General features: G+C 46.8%; 1 protein-coding gene across 1 annotated transcript; it reads left to right on the top strand.

The window, feature by feature from the left end:
- Positions 1-407: 407 nt before the first annotated feature.
- DDX27 (DEAD-box helicase 27) lies at positions 408-18,020 on the top strand. Its single transcript, XM_040248159.1, has 21 exons — positions 408-588; positions 1,846-1,992; positions 3,993-4,052; positions 4,308-4,473; positions 5,365-5,411; positions 5,534-5,620; positions 6,550-6,655; positions 7,572-7,745; positions 8,411-8,561; positions 9,272-9,371; positions 9,489-9,630; positions 10,476-10,629; positions 11,890-11,971; positions 12,084-12,261; positions 13,839-13,945; positions 14,115-14,217; positions 15,539-15,633; positions 15,730-15,853; positions 16,600-16,687; positions 17,638-17,712; positions 17,847-18,020. Exons 1-21 carry the CDS (start codon positions 496-498, stop codon positions 17,863-17,865), a joined length of 2,298 nt encoding a protein of 765 aa, XP_040104093.1. The 5' UTR covers positions 408-495; the 3' UTR covers positions 17,866-18,020.
- Positions 18,021-20,499: the final 2,479 nt, after the last annotated feature.

Below are 20,499 nucleotides of genomic sequence, written 5' to 3'. Positions count from 1 at the left end.
TCTGGGAGTTGGTGAGGGACAGGGAGGATTGGCGTGCCGCAGTCCACGGGGTCGCAAAGAGTCGGACACGACTGAGCGACCGAACTGATGAAAATAAATGTTTATTGTGGGGAAAAAAATCTAAGATGAAAATAAAAATCACCTATAAATTCCACCACCCAGAGACAATCACTAGTATCTGTTTTACTGTATTTTTCTTTCACAATTCTTTGTACAGAAATATATGGGGCTTATCCACGCATCTCTGTAGACTTCCTCCTCACACACGCCTCTAACCACCCCACCGTTTTCCAAGCACCAACAAAACAGAGTTTACGTTTCTCCATTTTGTCAAGAAAAGCACGCATGCGCGCTCCCAGAGTTTGGGCGGGCACCAGCAGAGGGCGCCGAGGGGAAGTGACGTCAGCACGTTTGCAGTGACGACGCGAGGGGCGCGGAAGTGTGCGAATCGGCCGGCGCGCCTCGCTGCTTTCCGGAAGTGGTTGCCGAGGCACCATGCTCTCGGAGCTGGGCTTCATCGGGACCATAGGTGAAGATGAGGACGTGCAGGTGGAGCCGGAGACGGACTCTGAGGACGAGGAGGAGGAGGTACGGGCCGATCGGGGTGGCAGCGCGGTGGCAGGCAGTTGCTGTCCTTGACTGCTTCCCTTCTCCGCCGTGCCTCAGGTCCCTGTCCCCAGGTCCTCGGCATCCTCTGCCCGGTTGCCAAGTGTCCCTGGGCCTCACTTGGACCCCCGGTGGTTGCCACTAGCCTTTCCTCACCTGTGCCCGTGCCATTCCGTGTCGTCTTGGTGAGCTCCGTACCCATTCACTGAACTGAAGTTTAATCCAGGCCTGTGTCATAGAGATCCAGAGACGGAGTCAGTCCTGGTTCTTATTCAAGGAGCCGTGTTATCCATGCATTCATTAAGTCAGTACTGACTGAACTGATTTACGTGTGCTACACCTAGTGTTGAGCATCCAGGGCGTAGCGGTGAACAGGGTAGACAAGGAAACCGCTCTCCTGAAGCTTATGGATGGGGAGTTAAGAGACAGGCAGGATGGCGATTAAAAAGGCATAGGTGTCCTGGAAAGGTGCTCACCCTTTAAAGATCCAGCTCAAGTATTTCCCCCTCTGCGGCTTCATCTGCCTACTGACACCTCCGGTTGGGGGTCCCTTGGCCTCTAAGGGTTCAGTTTTTTCAAAGCTGAACTCTTGGGTCTCCCTCACCGTGCCAACCTGCTCCATCTCACACCAGAAACCCTGCAGTCATGCAGCTTCTTTCTCCTCTCTCCCCTCCAATGCTCTGTAGGCTACCTTGGAAATCTCTCTTCAGTGTCTTCCGGGCTCAGTCCACACTGCTTCCACCCTAGTCCAGCCCACTACCATGTTGTACCTGGTTACCTACAATCTTAATATACCTGGTCTCTAGCTGTTTCTCTTGCTTCCCTCTTCCCCCACAGTGTATTTTCCACTTAGTAGCCAGAATGACCTTTTCACTTCACGAATGGAAAACTGTCATAGAAAAGTTATCATTTACATGTGGAATCTAAAATATGACACAAATATAGAGAGCAGACTTGTGGCAGGGAAGGACGGATTAGGAATTTGGGATTAGCAGATGCAAACTATTATATATATAAGATGGAGAAGCAACAAGGTCCTTCTGTATAGCACAGAGATCTTTTAGTTGCTGCATCTGGGATCTAGTTCCCTGACCAGGGATTGAACCCCGGTCCCCTGCATGGGGTGGGTGGGTGGAGTCTTAGCCACTGGACCACCAAGGAAGTCCCTCATTTCCTTCTTCTCTTTCTGGTGTTCTTTTATCTTAGTCCCATAGTCATCCTTCTTCTCCCTCTTCCCAGGGGCCCATTGTGCTGGGCAGAAAGCAGAAAGCCTTACAGAAGAACCGCAGTGCTGATTTCAACCCTGACTTTGTTTTCACTGAGAAGGAGGGAATGTACGATGGCAGCTGGGCCATGGCTGATGTCCTAAGCCAGCTCAAGAAGAAGGTGAGATTGATAGTGATAGGCAGTTCCAGGCCGAGAATCAGACACAGTTAAGGTTGGACACTGGGTTTCAGGGTCCAGTGTTGTAGGAATACCAAAGGTCGCATATCAATTGATTGACTTAAAAAATGGACATAGCTGTGTTAAAATGGTCTCTTTTCTAGATGTTCATTCCTTGTTTTGAGTATTAGAAAGAAACCTTTTTAATGTCAGTTTATTACAGAGAACAGTCCAGCAGATTTCCTTGTTAGTGGGGTTTTTGAAGGCTTGACGCAGTCCCATAGAGACTGTTACTCTCTGTCACTTGTCAAGTGATCTCAGGTGACCTTAGTGTTTAGGATTCCTGGTTCCCACACATCACAGGCAAAACCACCACAGATGTTGTTGTCATCTGCTTATTTGCCAAAATCCTGTGCTTTCCTTTGAATGTGGTTATTAACAAGCTAGAAGATGCTTGAAAGTTCTTTTCCATTTCATGTGCTTCAGAGAGAATTATTGCCTGCTCAGAGCAGTTTAATCCAGACTCTGCTGGTCTGCCAGGAGAAATATCAGTAACCTCAGATATGCAGATGACACCACCCTTGTGGCAGAAAGCGAAGAAGAACTAAAGAGCCTCTTGAAAGTGAAAGAGGAGAGGGAAAAAATTGGCTTAAAACTCAACATTCAGAAAACTAAGATCATGGCATCCAGTCCCATCACTTCATGGGAAATAGACGGGGAAACAATGGAAACAGTGCCAGACTTTATTTTTGGGGGCTCCAAAATCACCGCTGATGGCGACTGCAGCCATGAAATTAAAAGACGCTCCTTGGAAGAAAAGTTATAACCAACTTAGATAGCATATTAAAAAGCAGAGACACTACTTTGCCAACAAAGGTCCATCTAGTCAAAGCTATGGTTTTTCCAGTAGTCATGTATGGATGTGAGAGTTGGACTATAAAGAAAGCTGAGTGCCAAGGAATTGATGCTTTTGAACTGTGGTGTTGGTGAAGACTCTTGAGAGTCCCTTGAACTGCAAAGAGATCCAACCAGTCCATCCTAAAGGAAATCAGTCCTGAATATTCGTTGGAAGGGCTGATGTTAAAGCTGAAACTCCAATACTTTGGCTTCCTGATGCGAAGAACTGACTGGAAAAGACCCTGATCCTGGGTAGGATTGAAGGTGGGAGGAGAAGGGGACAACAGAGATGAAATGGTTGGATGGCATCACTGGATGGACATGGGTTTGAGTAAACCCCGGGAGTTGGTGATGGACAGGGAGGCCTGGCGTGCTGTAGTCCACGGGGTAGCAAAGAGTTGGACATGACTGAGTGACTGAACTGAACTGAACTGCTGGTCCTTATTCTGACTGAAATGAAACAGCATTGCCTTTTCAAAGTCATCTTGGAAGGATTTTTTCTTTCTTTTCATATGAAATTCATGTAATTAAAGACTTATATTCTTAAGTCTTATAGAGCTTACATTCTAGCAGGATAGAAAATAACTAGACGAATAATTAAACAGTTAATTGTGGTTGTGGTAAGTGCCATAGCAGTTTAAGGTGCTTTGAGCATGCAAAAGGGGGGCCTGCCATCACTTACTCTTTCTAGAGTTTTAGCAGTATCCATCATTCCCTGAATTTGCTCAGAGTTCAACATTTTATTTGATAGGCTAAATTATGTTCAATCGGCAAGGGGGAAAGTTTTTTCCAAGTAGCATTCATTCAGATATGATGTGACATCTCTTGGTAATTGTATCATTCTGAATAGTCAACACTTTCTAGAATGTGGATGTCCTTATTGGTTCTAGGTAATTTAAAGGTTTTTTTTTTTTAACAAACAGATCATTTATTTAATGTTTTTTTGTTTGCTTGTCTTATTGTGAATAATCTAGATTGATCAATCTGTCCAAGGACAGACAAGCTTTTTTTATACTGAACATCTCAGAACCAACCCTCAGAAGATGCTTGCTTTGTCTCTTTCCCATATGCATGTTTCTTTTTCATCTCTTCATTTTTATCTGTAGAGGGCTGCCACAACATTAGATGAGAAGATTGAGAAAGTTCGAAAGAAAAGGAAAACAGAGGTGAGTAAGCAAAGCATCACTTCTCTTTGCTGGTCAGCCCTGAGCGTTGCTCTCAGGGCAACCCCCGTGTTTCTCATTGAGCCTGGGTTGCAGTGCAGCTGGTCCAGGCAGGCTTTCTCTGCGTGTCTGTGGTTAATACTCACTCAGAATCCACATAGTGTTCTCCCAGGGTGACGAGCATAACATTGTTCTTCATAGGTTCTTGCTTTCCTAAAGTGGGTAGTCGTCTTGCTTTATTACAGTTTCTTTTTCTAGGATAAAGAAGCCAAGTCTGGAAAGTCAGGGAAGGAGAAAGAAGCAAAGGAGGGCTCTGAACCAGAGGAGGAGGAAGACCTTGAAGGAAAAGATAAAGAAGCCTCAGAAGATGAAGAATCAGAGACTGACTACTCATCAGGTGATGAGAACATCCTCACCAAGGCAGGTAGGTGGTGCTGTCAGAAGCTGGGACAGGAAATTGGAGTGTTCGCCTTGACTTTTGTAGATTATTTTGTGCCCTTCTGCACAGTTAAATTTAGGATGTCTCCATGTTGAACTCCTTTCTTTTAGCTTCTCTTTTTCCTTAGGATTTTATTAGGGCTGCTATACTTCACAGACTGAGCTCACTCTTTTCCTTTTTCCCTCTTGGCTCATGCCATGTGGTGTGTGGGATCTTTCCTTACCAGAGATTGAACCTGTCCCTCTGGATTGCAAGTGCAATCTTTTAAAAAAAAAAAAAATTTAATTAATTATTTTAGGGGGGGTTGGAGCTCAAAGTCTTAATCCCTGGACCACCAGGGAAATCTTTTTTTCTTTTTTTTTTTTTGCCATCCTACATGGCTGGCAGGATCTTAGTTCTCTGATCAGAGATAAACTTGGGCCCCAGTGAAAGCATGAGTTCTAACCACTGGGCTGCCAAGGAGGTCCCAAGCTCACTCTTTTCCTCATCTCCAGCCCCACACAGCTATTGGCACTTCTGTGACTCAAACTTACTTGGGGTGATGGGTCTCCCACCTCAGATGAGTCCACCCACGTAGTGGCTGCTCCATGAATAACTTCTTGCAGAAATGGGTGCTAAAGCTAAAGCATTATTATACAGCACAGTGACTGGGAGTCTGGTCTCTGGAACGTGGTAAGCTTCCTTCGTTTGAGGGACTTACCTTCCCAGCCGCACAGCCTCCTCTTCTGTGAGGTGACGCTGGTGATGGCGGCTCCCCCAGGTCGTTGCGTGGCTTCAGTGAGGTGTCTGTCCAGGTAATGCACTTAGGACAGTGTCTAGCTGACTGAGTGCTCAGTAGGTGTGAGCCCTGATTATTTGCTCTCTTTTTCTCCATAGATACACTCAAAGTAAAGGAGCGGAAGAAGAAAAAGAAGAAAGGACAGGTGAGCATGGGCTTGGACAACCGTATGGAGCTTATTTTACAACCTGAAAGGATTTTCAGGTCATTTAGTTTTCTTAGGCCCCTTTTGCTGAATTCTCTTTGTCTTTTGATTTTTTGGTGTAGGAAGTAGGAGGATTTTTTGAAGATGCATCTCAGTACGATGAAAACCTCTCATTCCAGGACATGAACCTTTCCCGCCCTCTTCTGAAGGTAATGGCTACTTTCGTCAACCATGGGATTCTTGCAATTGCTCCGTAACTGGGCTCTCTGCCCTAAGCTGGGTCAGTGGCCTCCCCAGTTGCCCCATAACTGGGCTCTCTGCCCTAAGCTGGGTCGGTGGCCTCCCTGAACTCTGTTGTCCACACAGCTGCTGGAGAGCCTGCTTACGCAAAGGTTGCCCTGCTGGCCTGTACGTACGGCCCTGCCCCTTCTGGTCCCCTCTGATGATGTTTCCCAGCAGCCATTCTGCTCTGGCCACGCTGGCCTCCTCACTGACCCTCACACAGGTCAGGCGTCTTCTTCCTCAAGGCCTTTGCACTTGCTGTTCCCACTGCCTGGAAGATGGTTCCAAAAACCTGGTTGGGCTGCTCTTCGCTTCTCTCAGGGTTCTCCTCAGTATACCCTGCTCAGTGAGACCATCCCTGGCTGCCTTCCTGGAAATCGCTCTCACCCCTTCCCTGCTGCCCTCCCTAGCCTGCTTGACCACTGTGGCTTTCCCCACAGCATTTCTCTTCATATCACAGCTGTTTGGTTTTGGCCTGTTTTTTTCTCACAGACTAAGATTCCTAAGGGCAGGGTTGTTTCTTTTGTTGCCTGCTCTGTGCTCAGTGCCTGGAATATCGACAGACAGAAACACACACACACAGAGACACACACACACACGCACATAGACAGACACAGACACACACGCGTGCACACACACACACATGCATGCACACGCACGCGCACACACACGCACACACCCACACCCACCCACCCACACACCCCCACCCCTACACACACCCACACCCACACACCCACACACCCACACACGACGGACTGAATGGCTGGAAGGGACTGAAACCCACTGGAAACCTGCCTTGTTGGTTTGATGCTGAGACCCCCTCCCCATCCTGTCCGGCCCCGCCTTCTTTCTTCAGGCCATCACAGCCATGGGCTTCAAGCAGCCCACCCCCATCCAGAAGGCGTGCATACCTGTGGGGCTGCTGGGGAAGGACATCTGTGCCTGTGCGGCCACGGGGACAGGTACCGAGGACAGGGAGCTGGGGTGGCGGCGGGGGGACGGCAGGAGGAGCACGCATAACGGAGAAGAGGCTCGGGGCTGGCTGCCCACAAGGCCACTTTGCTAAATATGCAGACACACATTTTAATGCAACAACACTATATATTCTGTATAGTAACTTCCCTTCTAAACATTGCTTATATATATCTTCTCATGTTTTTAAATACTCTACTTTTTTCAAATAGGGTAGTCACAGGTTATAGGTTTTAGGGGCTCTGGTGAAGTTCATTTTTATTTGAACCTAGCAGGGTGTCTCTGTGACCATGACCTCCTGGCACTCCCGTGATAGGCCCCTGTCATCGGAGTAAAGATTTTATAAAAGGGATGTTTATCACAACATTGTGGACTAGTGCAGTTAATTATATTGTCATGTCATAGAATAGAGGAGAAATAATCATGTAATAGAATACGATGTACTCATTTAAAAGTAGAGTACATAAAGAAATGGGAAAATATATGTATAAAGGGAAGTTACTAAACAATATATAGTATTATTGCATTAAAGTGTATATTTTTATATGTTTCTGTCCATTAATAAAAAAAAAAGATTGGTAATATAGATACTGTTTTGTTAGTGGTTACCTCTGGTTGGCTGAACTGTGGATGATTTAAAAATTTTTTTTGTATTTCCCAGATGTTTTACATTGACCATGTGATTTTATTTTTATTTATTTATATTTTTTTTGGTAGCAAAGTTTTATTGTAAAATAAGAAATGACCATGTGATTTTAAAACCAAGAGAGAAAGTTTTATGAAAACTAAGTTCCTTCACTTCCCTCTGAGCAGATGTGTAGGCTCTCTGTACGTAGGTGAGCACCTGGACCTGTGAGGTGTTTCACATCTTTCTGCTCATTGCGTTCTTGCTGCCCTTCCCTCCAGGTAAAACGGCAGCTTTTGCCCTGCCGGTCTTGGAGCGTCTGATCTACAAACCCCGCCAGGCTCCAGCGACCCGCGTGCTGGTGCTGGTTCCCACCCGAGAACTGGGCATCCAGGTGCACTCCGTCACCAAGCAGCTGGCCCAGTTCTGCAGCATCACCACCTGCCTGGCTGTGGGTGAGTGTCTGGCTGAGGGCCGTTTGCCCCTGGAAGGCTGACACGGGAAGAATGGATGTGTGCCACCGTCCGAGGGTGACGGGTGCAGGAAAACCTTCATGGGGCTGCTGACATTGCCACAGTAGAGAGAGGGGGATGGGGAGGGAGGAACCTTGCAAAATGGAGCTTCAGAATACTGAGAACACTTTTTTTCTTGGTACTGAACAAATTTGGGATATCATTTTTGTCTTACATGAATAATGAATCAAATATTAATTGGAGCAGGTTTTTTCTGATGACGGTATATGATAGTCACTCAGCCTTCATTTTACCCTCTTTATGTGGTAAGAAGTCACAGGTGATTTAGAAAGATGACGGTTTCACAGCTGCATATCTCAGTCCTTGGATGGTTGACTCATTCTATTGTGTGGTTCCTTTTATTCCAAAGTCCCTTTGTGTCATCCTCTTTTTTTGATTTTTGCATTTAGTACAGTTGGAGTTAAATAACCCATCTCTCCCCGTGTACTGTAAAATCCATGCAGGTGGGGCCTCCACTGGCCTTGTTCCCTGCCTTTTGCTCTGCATCTGCCGTGAGACCCGGCGGGTGGCAGGGCTCAGTCCTTTCAGGTAGCGAGTCCTTATGGTAATGACTCAGCTGCCTACCTGGTGGGCTCTGCTCTTTGCAGGTGGCCTGGATGTGAAATCTCAGGAAGCAGCGCTTCGGGCAGCGCCTGACATCCTCATCGCCACGCCAGGCCGGCTCATCGATCACCTCCACAACTGCCCTTCCTTCCACCTGAGCAGCGTTGAGGTGCTCATCTTGGATGAGGCTGACAGGTATGCCTGCAATGCTGGGGTCCCCAGGGCCCCAACCCTGGATGGGGATCTGCACTCCACGTGGTCCTACGTGGCTCTCGCCAGTTCAGCTGTTCATGTTCGTGCCTTTGTCCATCTTTGCCCAGATTATCCAGCTCTCTTTCTCTCTCTGTAACATGATGGTTAAGAGGGAAGGCCGGTCAGATTCTGGTTCTGTCACTTCCTGAGATTGGGAAGCAATTATTTAGATTCTCAAAGCAAATCCTTTTTGTTTGTAAGTGGGGATTAAGTACCCAACCTCATGGTGTTGAGGATTCAAGGAGTAACTCCGGTAAAGTGCCAGTGTGCCTGGTGAGGATTCAGCCAGCAGCCTCGATTACCTGAATTTCTCAACTGTGATAATGACATTGTGTCTGTGTAGGAAAGAATCCTTGCCCTTAGGGAACATGTGCTGAAATATTTAGGGGTCAAGTGTTGTGATACCTGCCACTGAAAAGCAAATGATTCTGCAGAAGAAAAAAGAAAGATTAGGCAAATGTGGCCAGATGGTAATTCTTGGTGAATCTTGGTAAAAGGATAAAGTAACACTCATAAAATAAGGAAATACATGAGCCTGAAACGTAACTAGTAATGATACGCAAACATCACTTGTCTTATGTTTTCTGTGCTTCGTCGATACAGATGCAAGCCCCGCTCATTTTTGTTGACCTCTTCCCTCCCCTGTTGGCCAGGATGCTGGACGAGTACTTTGAGGAGCAGATGAAGGAGATCATCCGAATGTGCTCCCACCACCGCCAGACCATGCTTTTCTCAGCCACGATGACGGATGAGGTGGGCTGTGGGGAATGGAGAGACAACACAGAGGGCCCTGGGCTGGGCTGGGCTGGGCAGCGTCTCCCTCCCGCCCCCTGGCAGACCAGTCAGCCTCCCTGTCTTTGTGGCTGGTAGGTGAAAGATCTGGCCTCTGTCTCCTTGAAGAATCCCGTCCGGATATTTGTGAATAGCAACACGGATGTGGCCCCCTTCCTGCGGCAGGAGTTCATCCGGATCCGGCCTAACCGGGAAGGGGACCGGGAAGCCATCGTGGCAGGTGAAAGCCTGGGGTGGGACGGGGGTGGGTGGGGTGCTCAGCTCCCCTGAGCTTCACACCGAAGGGTTGGTTTCTCTCGCGGCACCCCCTCCTCCATCCAGTCTCCCCGAGTCCCATGCCTGGGCCTGCCGTCTGCTCCATACTTTAACCAGGAGTGCTTCCCCTCTCTCTTTCATCCCTTCACCTCCCTTCAGCCATCCAGCCTTCCTTATGTCCTGCTGAACTCCTGGACACCTCCTCCAGCATTCCCTCTGGCTCTTCACCCAGGCCACTACTGCGTTGCCTGGCTTGTTGCAGCAGCCTCTTACCTGGCTGTCTGCTTCCACTCTGTCTCTTCTCCACACTGCAGACCATTAAAGAGGATCATTAACAAGCATTCACCCAGTTCCTTCACTGTTGAACCCCTCTGCTGTCTCCCATCACTCTTAATCTGAAATCCACGTTCCCTAGCGAGTCCTCTAAGATCCTCCAGACCTGCCCCTGCTTGCCTGGCCTTAGAGCCTTAGCTCATGGTTTTCTAGCCATACCCTCTTGCTTTCGCTTTCATAAACCCACTGAGCTTTTGTGTTTGACTGAACCTTTACATTTGCTCTTGATCCTCTTCCTGGAATCCTCCCCCAGATCTTCTCGTAGATGACCCTGTTCCGTCCTTCAGCCTAACGTCACCTCTTCAGAGAGGCCAGCCCTGAATCGGTGCTGGCTTCCCTGCTTCTGTCCTGCAGTGGAAGCTCCACACAGCAGGGCCCTCACTTGCTTTCGCGGCCCCAGGCATAGCAGCCACACTGCGGGCAAGGAGCAGGACGTGCTTGGAGGTGGCTGCTGGCTCACTCTCGTCTCCCTGGCAGCTCTGTTGATGAGAACCTTCACCGACCATGTGATGCTGTTCACCCAGACCAAGAAGCAGGCCCACCGCATGCACATCCTGCTGGGGCTGCTGGGGCTGCAGGTGGGCGAGCTCCACGGCAACCTGTCTCAGACCCAGCGGCTGGAGGCCCTCCGGTAAAGTCTCGGGGGCTGAGGCTCCCACCCATCCTTCAGAGAGGGCTGTCTTCATTCCAGAGTCGGGGAGTACTCCCAGAGGTCATGGTACCGTAATGGCAGGGCACACAGCAGAGTTCCCCACATTCTAGCCTAACCATTGTAGGGTCATGTCTCAGATACATTCAGCACTTTGACTTTGTAGAAAATGATACCCTTGCCCCAGGGCTTAGAAACTAGGAGCTGCTGAGTGGGATCACAGGCAATTCCGACTCAGGAAGAAGCAGGTTCTGACCTCTGCAGCCTTTCCAAAGCGCTGGATGTCCCCGGGTCTGCTAGAGCGAAATCCTGAATCGAATCCATTCGCTATTTCTTGAGCGTTTACTTTGCCAGGCCCTGTGCTTTTCCATGTGATTTCTTACTTAATTCCCACAGAATGGGATCAGCTTGGTAGGCAAGGAGGTACCCTTTAGTACACTCTACCTGTCCCTATTCATTATGATAGGCAGTTGAGAGTTGTTTTTCTTTTTTTTTTTTTAATTAATTTACTTATTTGGCTGTGCTTAGTTATGTTTACAGAGAAGGCAATGGCACCCCACTCCAGTACTCTTGCCTGGAAAATCCCATGGGTGGAGGAGCCTGGTAGGCTGCAGTCCATGGGGTCACTAAGAGTCGGACATGACTGAGCGACTTCACTTTCACTTTTCACTTTCATTCACTGGAGAAGGAAATGGCAACCCACTCCAGTGTTCTTGCTTGGAGAATCCCAGGGATGGGGGAGCCTGGTGGGCTGCCGTCTATGGGGTTGCACAGAGTCAGACATGACTGAAGTGACTTAGCAGCAGCAGTTATGTTCAGTTGCAGCATGTGGGATCTAGTTCCCTGACCAGGGATTGAACCTGGGACCCCTGCACTGGGAGCTCAAGAGTCTTAGCCACCGGACCACAAGGGAAGCCCCAGAGCTGTTTCTTAAAGGCTGCTTTGAATGCTGAGACATTGCGTGTGCTGCTTCTTTCAGTCTAGCTCTGTGGTTCCCGAGCTTCCGTATTCATAGGAATTTCTGTTTAAAGTGGCATCCACGAAACTGTGTGTGCTGTATGTTGTGGAATGTTTGGGGGGCACATAAGTGTTGTTAGGCTGACATTTAGGACCTGTCCCCACCGTGACGGTCTGTACTTTGCTGCTTGACTCCAGAAGGGTTTGTATTCTCACTGTGGGTTCAGGCTCCTGCAGAGCTTTGGGGTCGAGTATTCAGAGGAATGTGTTTGTGGCTGTTTCCAGGCGCTTTAAAGACGAACAGATTGACATCCTCGTGGCCACCGACGTAGCAGCCCGTGGACTGGACATCGAGGGGGTCAAAACGGTGAGCAGGCTTCCCTTTCCTTGAGCTTCCAGTGGGGATCCTTCTACCTCCTTGTGCCCTCTTCTCCCTGCCAGCTCCCAGACCTGACTGATGCTCAGCTTTGGCCTTCCAGGTAATCAACTTCACCATGCCCAACACCATTAAGCATTACGTCCACCGGGTGGGGCGCACAGCTCGTGCTGGCCGGGCCGGGCGCTCGGTCTCTCTGGTAGGGGAAGAGGAGCGGAAGATGCTGAAGGAAATTGTCAAGGCCGCCAAGGCCCCCGTGAAGGCCCGCATTCTGCCCCAGGGTGAGCAGGCATTGGTGCAGCAGCCCAGGATGGCTTAGGGTGGGGCGCAGGGCAGGCAGGGTCCTCAGTCAGACCCAGGAGGGCACGGCAGGGGATAGAAGGTAATGGGTAAGAGCAGGTGCTTTGCTGTTAGGAGCCAGATCGGTATCCCAGCTCCACCACTTCGTTGTTGAGGAGTCCTGGGCAGGTCTCCCCTCACCTCTCTGTGTGTGAGAGGGAGTGAGGAAAGGCTTGTGCCCGAAGTGCTTACTCAAAGCATTTGTCAGCCTTTGGGAAGAGAAGGCTTCTTCTTAAGGTGCCACCCCCATTAACCCTTCGTCCCTTCTTCTTCCAGAGAGTGAGGAGGAAGTCAGTACTCATTCTTTTTGGATAGTTTATATTCTTTTTGTTGTTCTCATCCATAAGGGTCATATAAAGTGCATCCTTACAAATTTTTTTTTAAGTTACAAAAATAATAGGCATTCAGTGTTGGAAAAAAGTAAATCAAATAAGAGTAAAAATGTGATTGTAGGAACTTCCCTGGCAGTCCAGGCTTCCTAGGTGGCTTAGTGGTAAAGAATCTGCCTGCAATGCAGGAGACGCAGGTTCCATCCTTGGGTCAGGAAGATCCCCTGGAGGAGGGCACAGCTACCCACTCCAGTATTCTTGACTGGAGAATTCCACGGACAGGGGAGCCTGGCAGGCTACAGTCCATGGATCACAAAGAGTCAGACATGCCTGAAGTGACTGAACACGCACACACCCCAGTGGTTCAGTTCTTAGGACTCTGCCTTCTAAGGTAGGGGGTATGAGTTTGATCCCTGGTCAGGGAGCTAACATCCCACATGCATTGCAGCCAAAAGCCAAAATATAAAACAGAAGCAAGATTGTAGCAGATTCAACAGATCTTAAAAATAGTCCACATCAAAAAAAAAAAAGTGTTAAAAAAATGTAACTGCATATGAAAGAGCTTACCGCTTATAGCATTTGATGTACATCTTTTCAGACCTTTATTCCCATTCATGGGTCTTTTTTTTTTCCCTTTCATTTAAAATTTTTTTCACTTGATTCATTCAGTCTATTGCTCTTTATTCTAGGTATTGGGGATACAGCAGGAAACAAAGCAGCTGACATTGATGAGAAAGAGGCACAGTAAAATAAGCCAATAGTAGATGTGATTGACAACATTAGGAGAAGTGACTATTTTTGAAAAGCTGTTGGGAAAGGACTCTGAACAGATGGCATTTGAGCTGAGTCCTGGATGATAACAATGAGGTGGGGGTGGTCTGGGGACAGTGTGTGCCGAGCAGAGAAATCCAGGGCAAAGACTCAGAGACAGGGACACACTTGGTATGTGAGTGGAAGAGGAGGGCCAGAAGGCCAGAGCCTGTGAGCAAGCAGTAGACAGAAGTCAAAGAGGTAGGAAGGGCCACGCTGAGGAATTAAGATTTTATTCCAGGAGCGTCAGAAAGCCTTTGGGAAGGTATTAGGCAGAGAAGTCACACAGTTTTGTCACTAAATACCCACCCTGCATTGTTTTAATCAGTTACACCATATTCATCTTTATTTTAAAATCTTTTTTGTTCTTTTCCCTTGAGATGTCATCCTCAAATTCCGGGATAAGATTGAGAAAATGGAGAAAGATGTGTATGCAGTTCTGCAGTTAGAGGCTGAGGAGAAGGAGATGCAGAAGTCGGAAGCCCAGGTGAGGCTGCTCAGTGAGCAGACCACACAGGCCCCTGCTGGTCTGCCTTCCGATGGGCTGTGTCTGCCAAACGTACCAACAGCCCCAGGCGTTTGCAGGCCGTGGCTTCCTGCAGTCGCCGTGTTCTGTGTTATCAGATGTGGGTTTCATCCTTCTGCTGTCCCCACAGATCAACACAGCACAGCGGCTCCTGGAGAAAGGGAAGGAGGCCCCAAACCCTGAGCCTGAGAGGAGCTGGTTCCAGACTAAGGAAGAGAGGAAGAAGGAAAAAAGTATGTTGGGAAGGTTCCTCCAAAAGCCAAACATGGAGTTGCCATCAGGCCCAGCAGCTCCACTCCTAGGTCTAGGCCCTAAATAACTGCAAACAGGGGCTCACACAGATGCTTATGTGCCAGTGTTCACTGAAGCATTACTCACAGTGGCCGAAGGGTGGAAACAGCCGTGTCCATCAGCAGATGAGTGGGTACACAAAAGGCGGTATATGCGTACAGTGGGGTGTTACTCAGCCGTCATGAAGTTCTGGCACACGCTGCAAGGATGAACCTTGAAAACATGCTACGTGAAGTGGTCCAGACACGAAAGGACAAATCTTTATGATGCCATTTATATGAGGTACCTAGAGGCAAATCCATAGACACAGAACTTACTAGACGTTGTGGGTAAGGAGTTGCTCCTTAATGTTCCATTTGGGATGATGAAAGTTTTAAAAACAGATGATGGCAATGGTTGTACAATATTGTGTCATTAATCCTACTGAATTGTACATTAAGGAATGGTAAAATGGCAAAGTTTATATATATTTTGCCCCAATTAAAAAAAAAAAGTTGGATATTTAGATATATATATATATATATATATATATATATATATATTCCTTTCTCTCTCCCTTTTAAAAAGATGAATTCACGTTCTACACCTTGGTTTTTTCCACTTATTTTGTCGTTTGGAGATCATTTCGTATAGGCACATACAGAGCTGCCTTTTCTTTTTTTAATGACTGTGGTCTTCTCCATCATATGGGTGGGTTATAGTTTATTACCTTTCCACTGAGGGACACTGAGATTGTTTCCTATCTTTTGCTATTATAAACAAGTGAATAGCTATTGAGATGTCATTTCACAATTAAGTAAGCATATTTGATTTGCAGGGTAAGTTCTAGGAAGTGAAATTGTATGTCCAAGGGTATGTGTATCTATTATTTTGTTAGGGGTTGCACAATTACCCTCCAAAGAGGTTGTGCCAGGAATTTAAGAAACACTGCCTTTATGTGATGGGACCAAACATTAAGGTGTCTGTATGTATGTAAAGTCTCTGTTATAAATAGGGTTAAAACTGTATTGTGGGAAGGTATGGGGAGTATGTCTCATAACAAGAGGCAGATAGATTATGAATGTCTCAAGTGGATTAATTAAGAAATAGTGGAATAAACATGTTATTTAGTGAGATGGAGGTAACCACCAGAAGAAGTGGTTGGTTCTTCTCATTTTAAGCCCTCAAATGTATCACTTTAAAATATGTTTACTTACTGTGAGTTTAAAAAAAAAAAATTTTATAAAACAGTACCTGAAATTTCATGCTTTCTTCTCATCCTAGTTGCCAAGGCTCTGCAGGAGTTTGACTTAGCCTTAAGAGGAAAGAAGAAAAGGAAGAAGTTTATGAAGGAAGCCAAAAAAAAGGGGGAGATGACAGTGAGTGGCCTCCCTTTTAGAGGTGGATCCCTGCCTGGGGACCTGGGTCAGGGCTGTCTTGTCTGTTCCATACATACACGTCATCCTTCTCCCCAGGCAGAGGAGAGATCCCAGTTCGAAATCCTCAAGGCACAGATGTTTGCAGAGCGGCTGGCCAAAAGGAACCGCAGAGCCAAGCGGGCCCGGGCAATGCCTGAGGAGGAGCCAGTGAGGGTGCCTGGTAGGTAGACGGGGAGCCTTGAAGGAGGTGGGAGAGGGATCTCCCTGAAACTTGTGCTTGTGGTCAGGGAGGAAACAGAAGGGATGATGGTGACAAGGGCCCACATCTTTTGAGTACTGAGTATATGCCTGCATGTACAGCTGTCCTTCATTGGCTCCAAGTGGTGAAGTGACCCCATGGTTAGTGGGGACAGCTAGGATTTGAACCCCACTCTTTATCATTCTTGGGCTTCCCCGGTGGCTCAGATGGTAAAGAATCCACCTGCAATGCAGGAGACCTGGGTTTGATCCCCGGGCCGTGTAGATTCCCTGAAGAAGGGAATGGCAGCCCACTCTAGTATTCTTGCCTGGAGAATCCCATGGACAGAGGAGCCTGGCAGGCTACAGTCCATGGGGCTGCAAACAGTTGGATGTTACTGACCAACTACCACTTTTTGTTTCTGGAGCCTAGATCTCCGCCAGCTGCTGTTGGAGGAGTGGGTCAGGGTAGAGTGATGTGAAGACACTTTTATGTTTAGGCGGTCCATTCCACCTTTGGAGTCCTTAAGCATCCTGCCCCCACCCCGCCCCCCACACACACCTGGTAATTTTGATTCCTTTTCCCTTTTCTGCTGGGATCTGGTGTGACACTTCCATGTCAATAAAACATCAAGCCAGAGCATCCACTAAAGTGGGAACCTTGAGCATTAGGGGATTTAGGAGCTTGGGACGAAGAAGCCTTATCTAACCCATTCTCTCTGTGTGCAGCAAAGAAGCAGAAGCAGGTGAAGAAATCAGTATTTGATGAAGAACTCACCAACACGAGCAAGAAGGCCCTGAAACAGTATCGAGCTGGGTAGGGTTTTAAGTCATCATGGAGCTCTTGGTTTTCTGATGAAAGCTATGAATCTTCTCCCTTGTTCCCCACTCTTAATTCTCATATACCTACAGATTAATAATATAGGCATACCTCATTTTATTGTACTTAGTGTAGCAACCCTGTGTCGTCAGATGACGGCTAGCGTTTTTTAATTTTTTTAGCAATAGAGTTTTCTTATTTTTATTTAGTTTTTATTTGTTTTTTTTGGCCGCACCACATGGCTTGCAGGATCTCAGATCCCTGACTAGGGATCGAAGCTGGGTCCCAGCAGTGAAAGCAACACGGTCTAATTACTGGACCACCAGGGTATTCCCAGCAATAGAGTATTTTTAAATTAAGATATGAGCATTGGTTTTTAGACATAATGTTATTGCAGTTTAAATAGATTCTAGTATAGTGTAAACATTAACTGTTGCACTGGGAAACCAAAAAAAAAAAAAAATCCAAACCCACAGTATCTGCCTATATATAATCTCAAGGGCTCCCATCTACCCCCTCCCCGAGCCCATCCGTGGGTCCCAGGGTGAGAGTAAGGGAAGTGTGAAGGCCCTCCTGCCTTGGTGGTAAAATAGCACATTATGGTTTGGACATATAGCTTCTCTCAGGGGAGTAATAGAGGACTGTGGTGTGCTCTGGAGTGTTTTGTTCCTCCCCACGTCCTCTGGGCTGGGCTTGGCAGCTGGGTAGACTAAGTTATGCAAGCAGTTTTTTATATACACAGGAAGGAAGGGCCTCTTCCAGTCTTGCTTTAGAGCTGGGCCCTGTCTTTGATAAACACGTACCATCAGGTGGAAAAACAGACTTAGAACCTCGGACCCTAAAGATGACGTATCTGCGTTGTGCCGCTGCTCCATGTGGGAGCTGGTGGGGGGGGATGGTGAGACACTGCCCACTTGTCCACCATCCTGCTGTCTTCTCATTTACAGCCCCTCCTTTGAAGAAAGAAAAAAATTGGGCTTGCCCCACCAGAGACGAGGAGGAAACTTTAAATCTAAATCCAGGTAATGTTTACAGTTTTGGAGGGCCGGAGGCTACAAGTGGGGTTAGAGAATAAAGCTTTTCTGGGAAAGGAGCTTCTCCTTCCTGTCTGGCCTTGTGGGTTGGTATTTATTTGCCCTGCTCATTTTCTTCATAGGTACAAGAGGAGGAAGTAGCCGTGGTGAGCTGAGGAAGTTCATCGGGCAGCTCTTAGATCTCTTCCTTCTGGGAAGTCATCCTGGCTTGGTCTCTCTTCTCTCTGTAAAAAACATTCTTTAAAACTTTAATTTTGTCATTTGTACATTAAAGAAAGGAAAAGCTGGGGGTCTAAGGGCCTTGTTAGCCAAGGTTCCTTTTTTTTTTAATAGCTCCTTTCTTGATTAGCTTTCACATAAAGAAAATACCAAATGGAGGAAGTATTTTGGGAAGCGTTGAGACCAGTCTAATTGTGCATCTTTCTGTTTCTTCCCTCAGTAGCACAGTCTATGTCACCTACTAGCTTGGCACTGCCATATATACTTGAACGTATCTCAGTGCTTGGAGAGGAGCTGGATGTGGAGTAAAGAAACTCCTACTAGAGGATCTCTTTCAATGTCCTAGAATGAAAATCTGTCATTTATTGAGCCCCAACTGTGCACCAGGCATTCTGTGTACTGAGCACTGTCTCATTCAACTCACTACACTCCTGAGGCAGGTACTGTAATCCCCATTTTGTAGATAAAGAAATGGAGGGTTAGAAAGATGGGGTATCTTCCCAAAATTGTCCAGCTGGGAATTCAGGTTTTTGAAATCAGGGTGTACCTGGACCTATATCCTGACTCTTTACAATGATGTGGAAAATGGTACTGGAGAGATGAACGCTTCAAGGGAACAGAAAGAATCCTAGATAAGTTAACTCTTTGTTGTAAAAAACAGCCTGTACCCTGTAGAATGATGGTTCTTTTCCTTTTCTGAATCACAGTTCCCTTTGACAATTAGATGAAGCCAGGGGAAAATTGTGATTGTAGTTTGTCATATATAATTTCAAGTTATAATTAGTTATCCAGTAGCACATACCCTCAGTATTAGATTATGATCAGTGCTATTCATTTAGGCTTCACTTAAAAGTTGCCAACAGAGGGTTTCAGTTTAGTAAATAATGGCCCCCACACAAGATGGAGACCAGGTATTGAACCCAGACCCCATGGAGTGGAAGCGCAGAGTCTTAAACACTGGACCACCAGGAAAATCCCAGACTCACCGTTTTCACATGCTTACAGAAAGAACCCCAAGTTAGATTGTTAGGAATGTACACGTTTTAAAGGCTTCAGTTCAGTTCAGTTGCTCAGTCGTGTCTGACTCTTTGTGACACCATGAATTGCAGCACACCAGGCCTTCCTGTCCATCACCAACTCCTGGAGTTCACTCAAACTCACATCCATCGAGTCGGTGATGCCATCCAGCCATCTCATCCTTTGTCGTCCCCTTCTCCTCCTGCCCCCAATCCCTCCCACCATCAGAGTCTTTTCCAATGAGTCAACTCTTCCTATGAGGTGGCCAAAGTATTGGAGTTTCAGCTTTAGCATCAGTCCTTCCAAAGAACACCAAGGATTGATCTCCTTGCAGTCCAAGGGACTCTCAAGAGTCTTCTCCAACACCATAGTTCAAAAGCATCAATTCTTTGGGGCTCAGCTTTCTTCACAGTCCAACGCTCACATCCATACGTGACCACTGGAAAAATCATAGCCTTGTCTAGAGGGAACTTTGTTGGCAAAGTAATGTCTCTGCTTTCAAATATGCTATCTAGGTTAGTCATAAGTTTCCTTCCAAGGAGTAAGCATCTTAATTTCATGGCTGCAGTCACCATCTGCAGTGATTTTGGAGCCCAAAAAAATAAAGTCTGACACTGTTTCCACATCTATTTCCCATGAAGTGATGGGACCAGATGACATGATCTTTGTTTTCTGAATGTTGAGCTTTAAGCCAACTTTTTCACTGTCCTCTTTCACTTTCATCAAGAGGCTTTTTAATTCCTCTTCACTTTCTGCCATAAGGGTAGTGTCATCTGTATATCTGAGGTTACTGATATTTCTCCTGGCAATCTTGATTCCAGCTTGTGCTTCTTCCAGCCCAGAGTTTCTCATGATATACTTGGCATATAAGTTAAATAAGCAGGGTGACAATATACACCCTTGACATACTCCTTTTTCCTATTTGGGACCAGTCTGTTGTTCCATGTCCAGTTCTAACTGTTGCTTCCTGACCTGCATACAGGTTTCTCAGGCAGGTCAGGTGGTCTGGTATTCCCATCTCTTGAAGAATTTTCCAGAGTTAATTGTGATCCACAGTCAAAGGCTTTGGCATAGTCAATAAAGCAGAAATAGATGTTTTTCTGGAACTCTCTTGCTTTTTCCATGATCCAGCGGATGTTGGCAATTTGATCTCTGGTTTTTCTATCTTCTCTAAAACCAGCTTGAACATCTGGAAGTTCACGGTTTATGTAGTGCTGAAGCCTGGCTTGGAGAATTTTGAGAATTACTTTACTAACGTGTGAGAAGAGTGCAATTGTGCGGTAGTTTGAGCATTCTTTGGCATTGCCTTTCTTTGGGATTGGAATGAAAACTGACCCTTTCCAGTCCTGTGGTCACTGCTGCATTTTCCAAATTTGCCAGCATATTGAGTGTGGCACTTTCACAGCATCATCTTTCAGGATTTGAAAGAGCTCAAGTGGAATTCCATCACCTCCACTAGCTTTGTTCGTAGTGATGCTTTCTAAGGCCCACTTGACTTTACATTCCAGGAGAATATCTATTTAAAGGCTTAGATATTAC

The sequence above is a fragment of the Oryx dammah genome, unplaced genomic scaffold (assembly GCF_014754425.2).
Source record: "Oryx dammah isolate SB20612 unplaced genomic scaffold, SCBI_Odam_1.1 HiC_scaffold_10, whole genome shotgun sequence".
NCBI classification, from domain to species: domain Eukaryota; kingdom Metazoa; phylum Chordata; class Mammalia; order Artiodactyla; family Bovidae; genus Oryx; species Oryx dammah.
The sequence above is the reverse complement of the archived record's forward strand: the minus strand, read 5'-3'. Positions and strand labels throughout refer to the sequence as shown.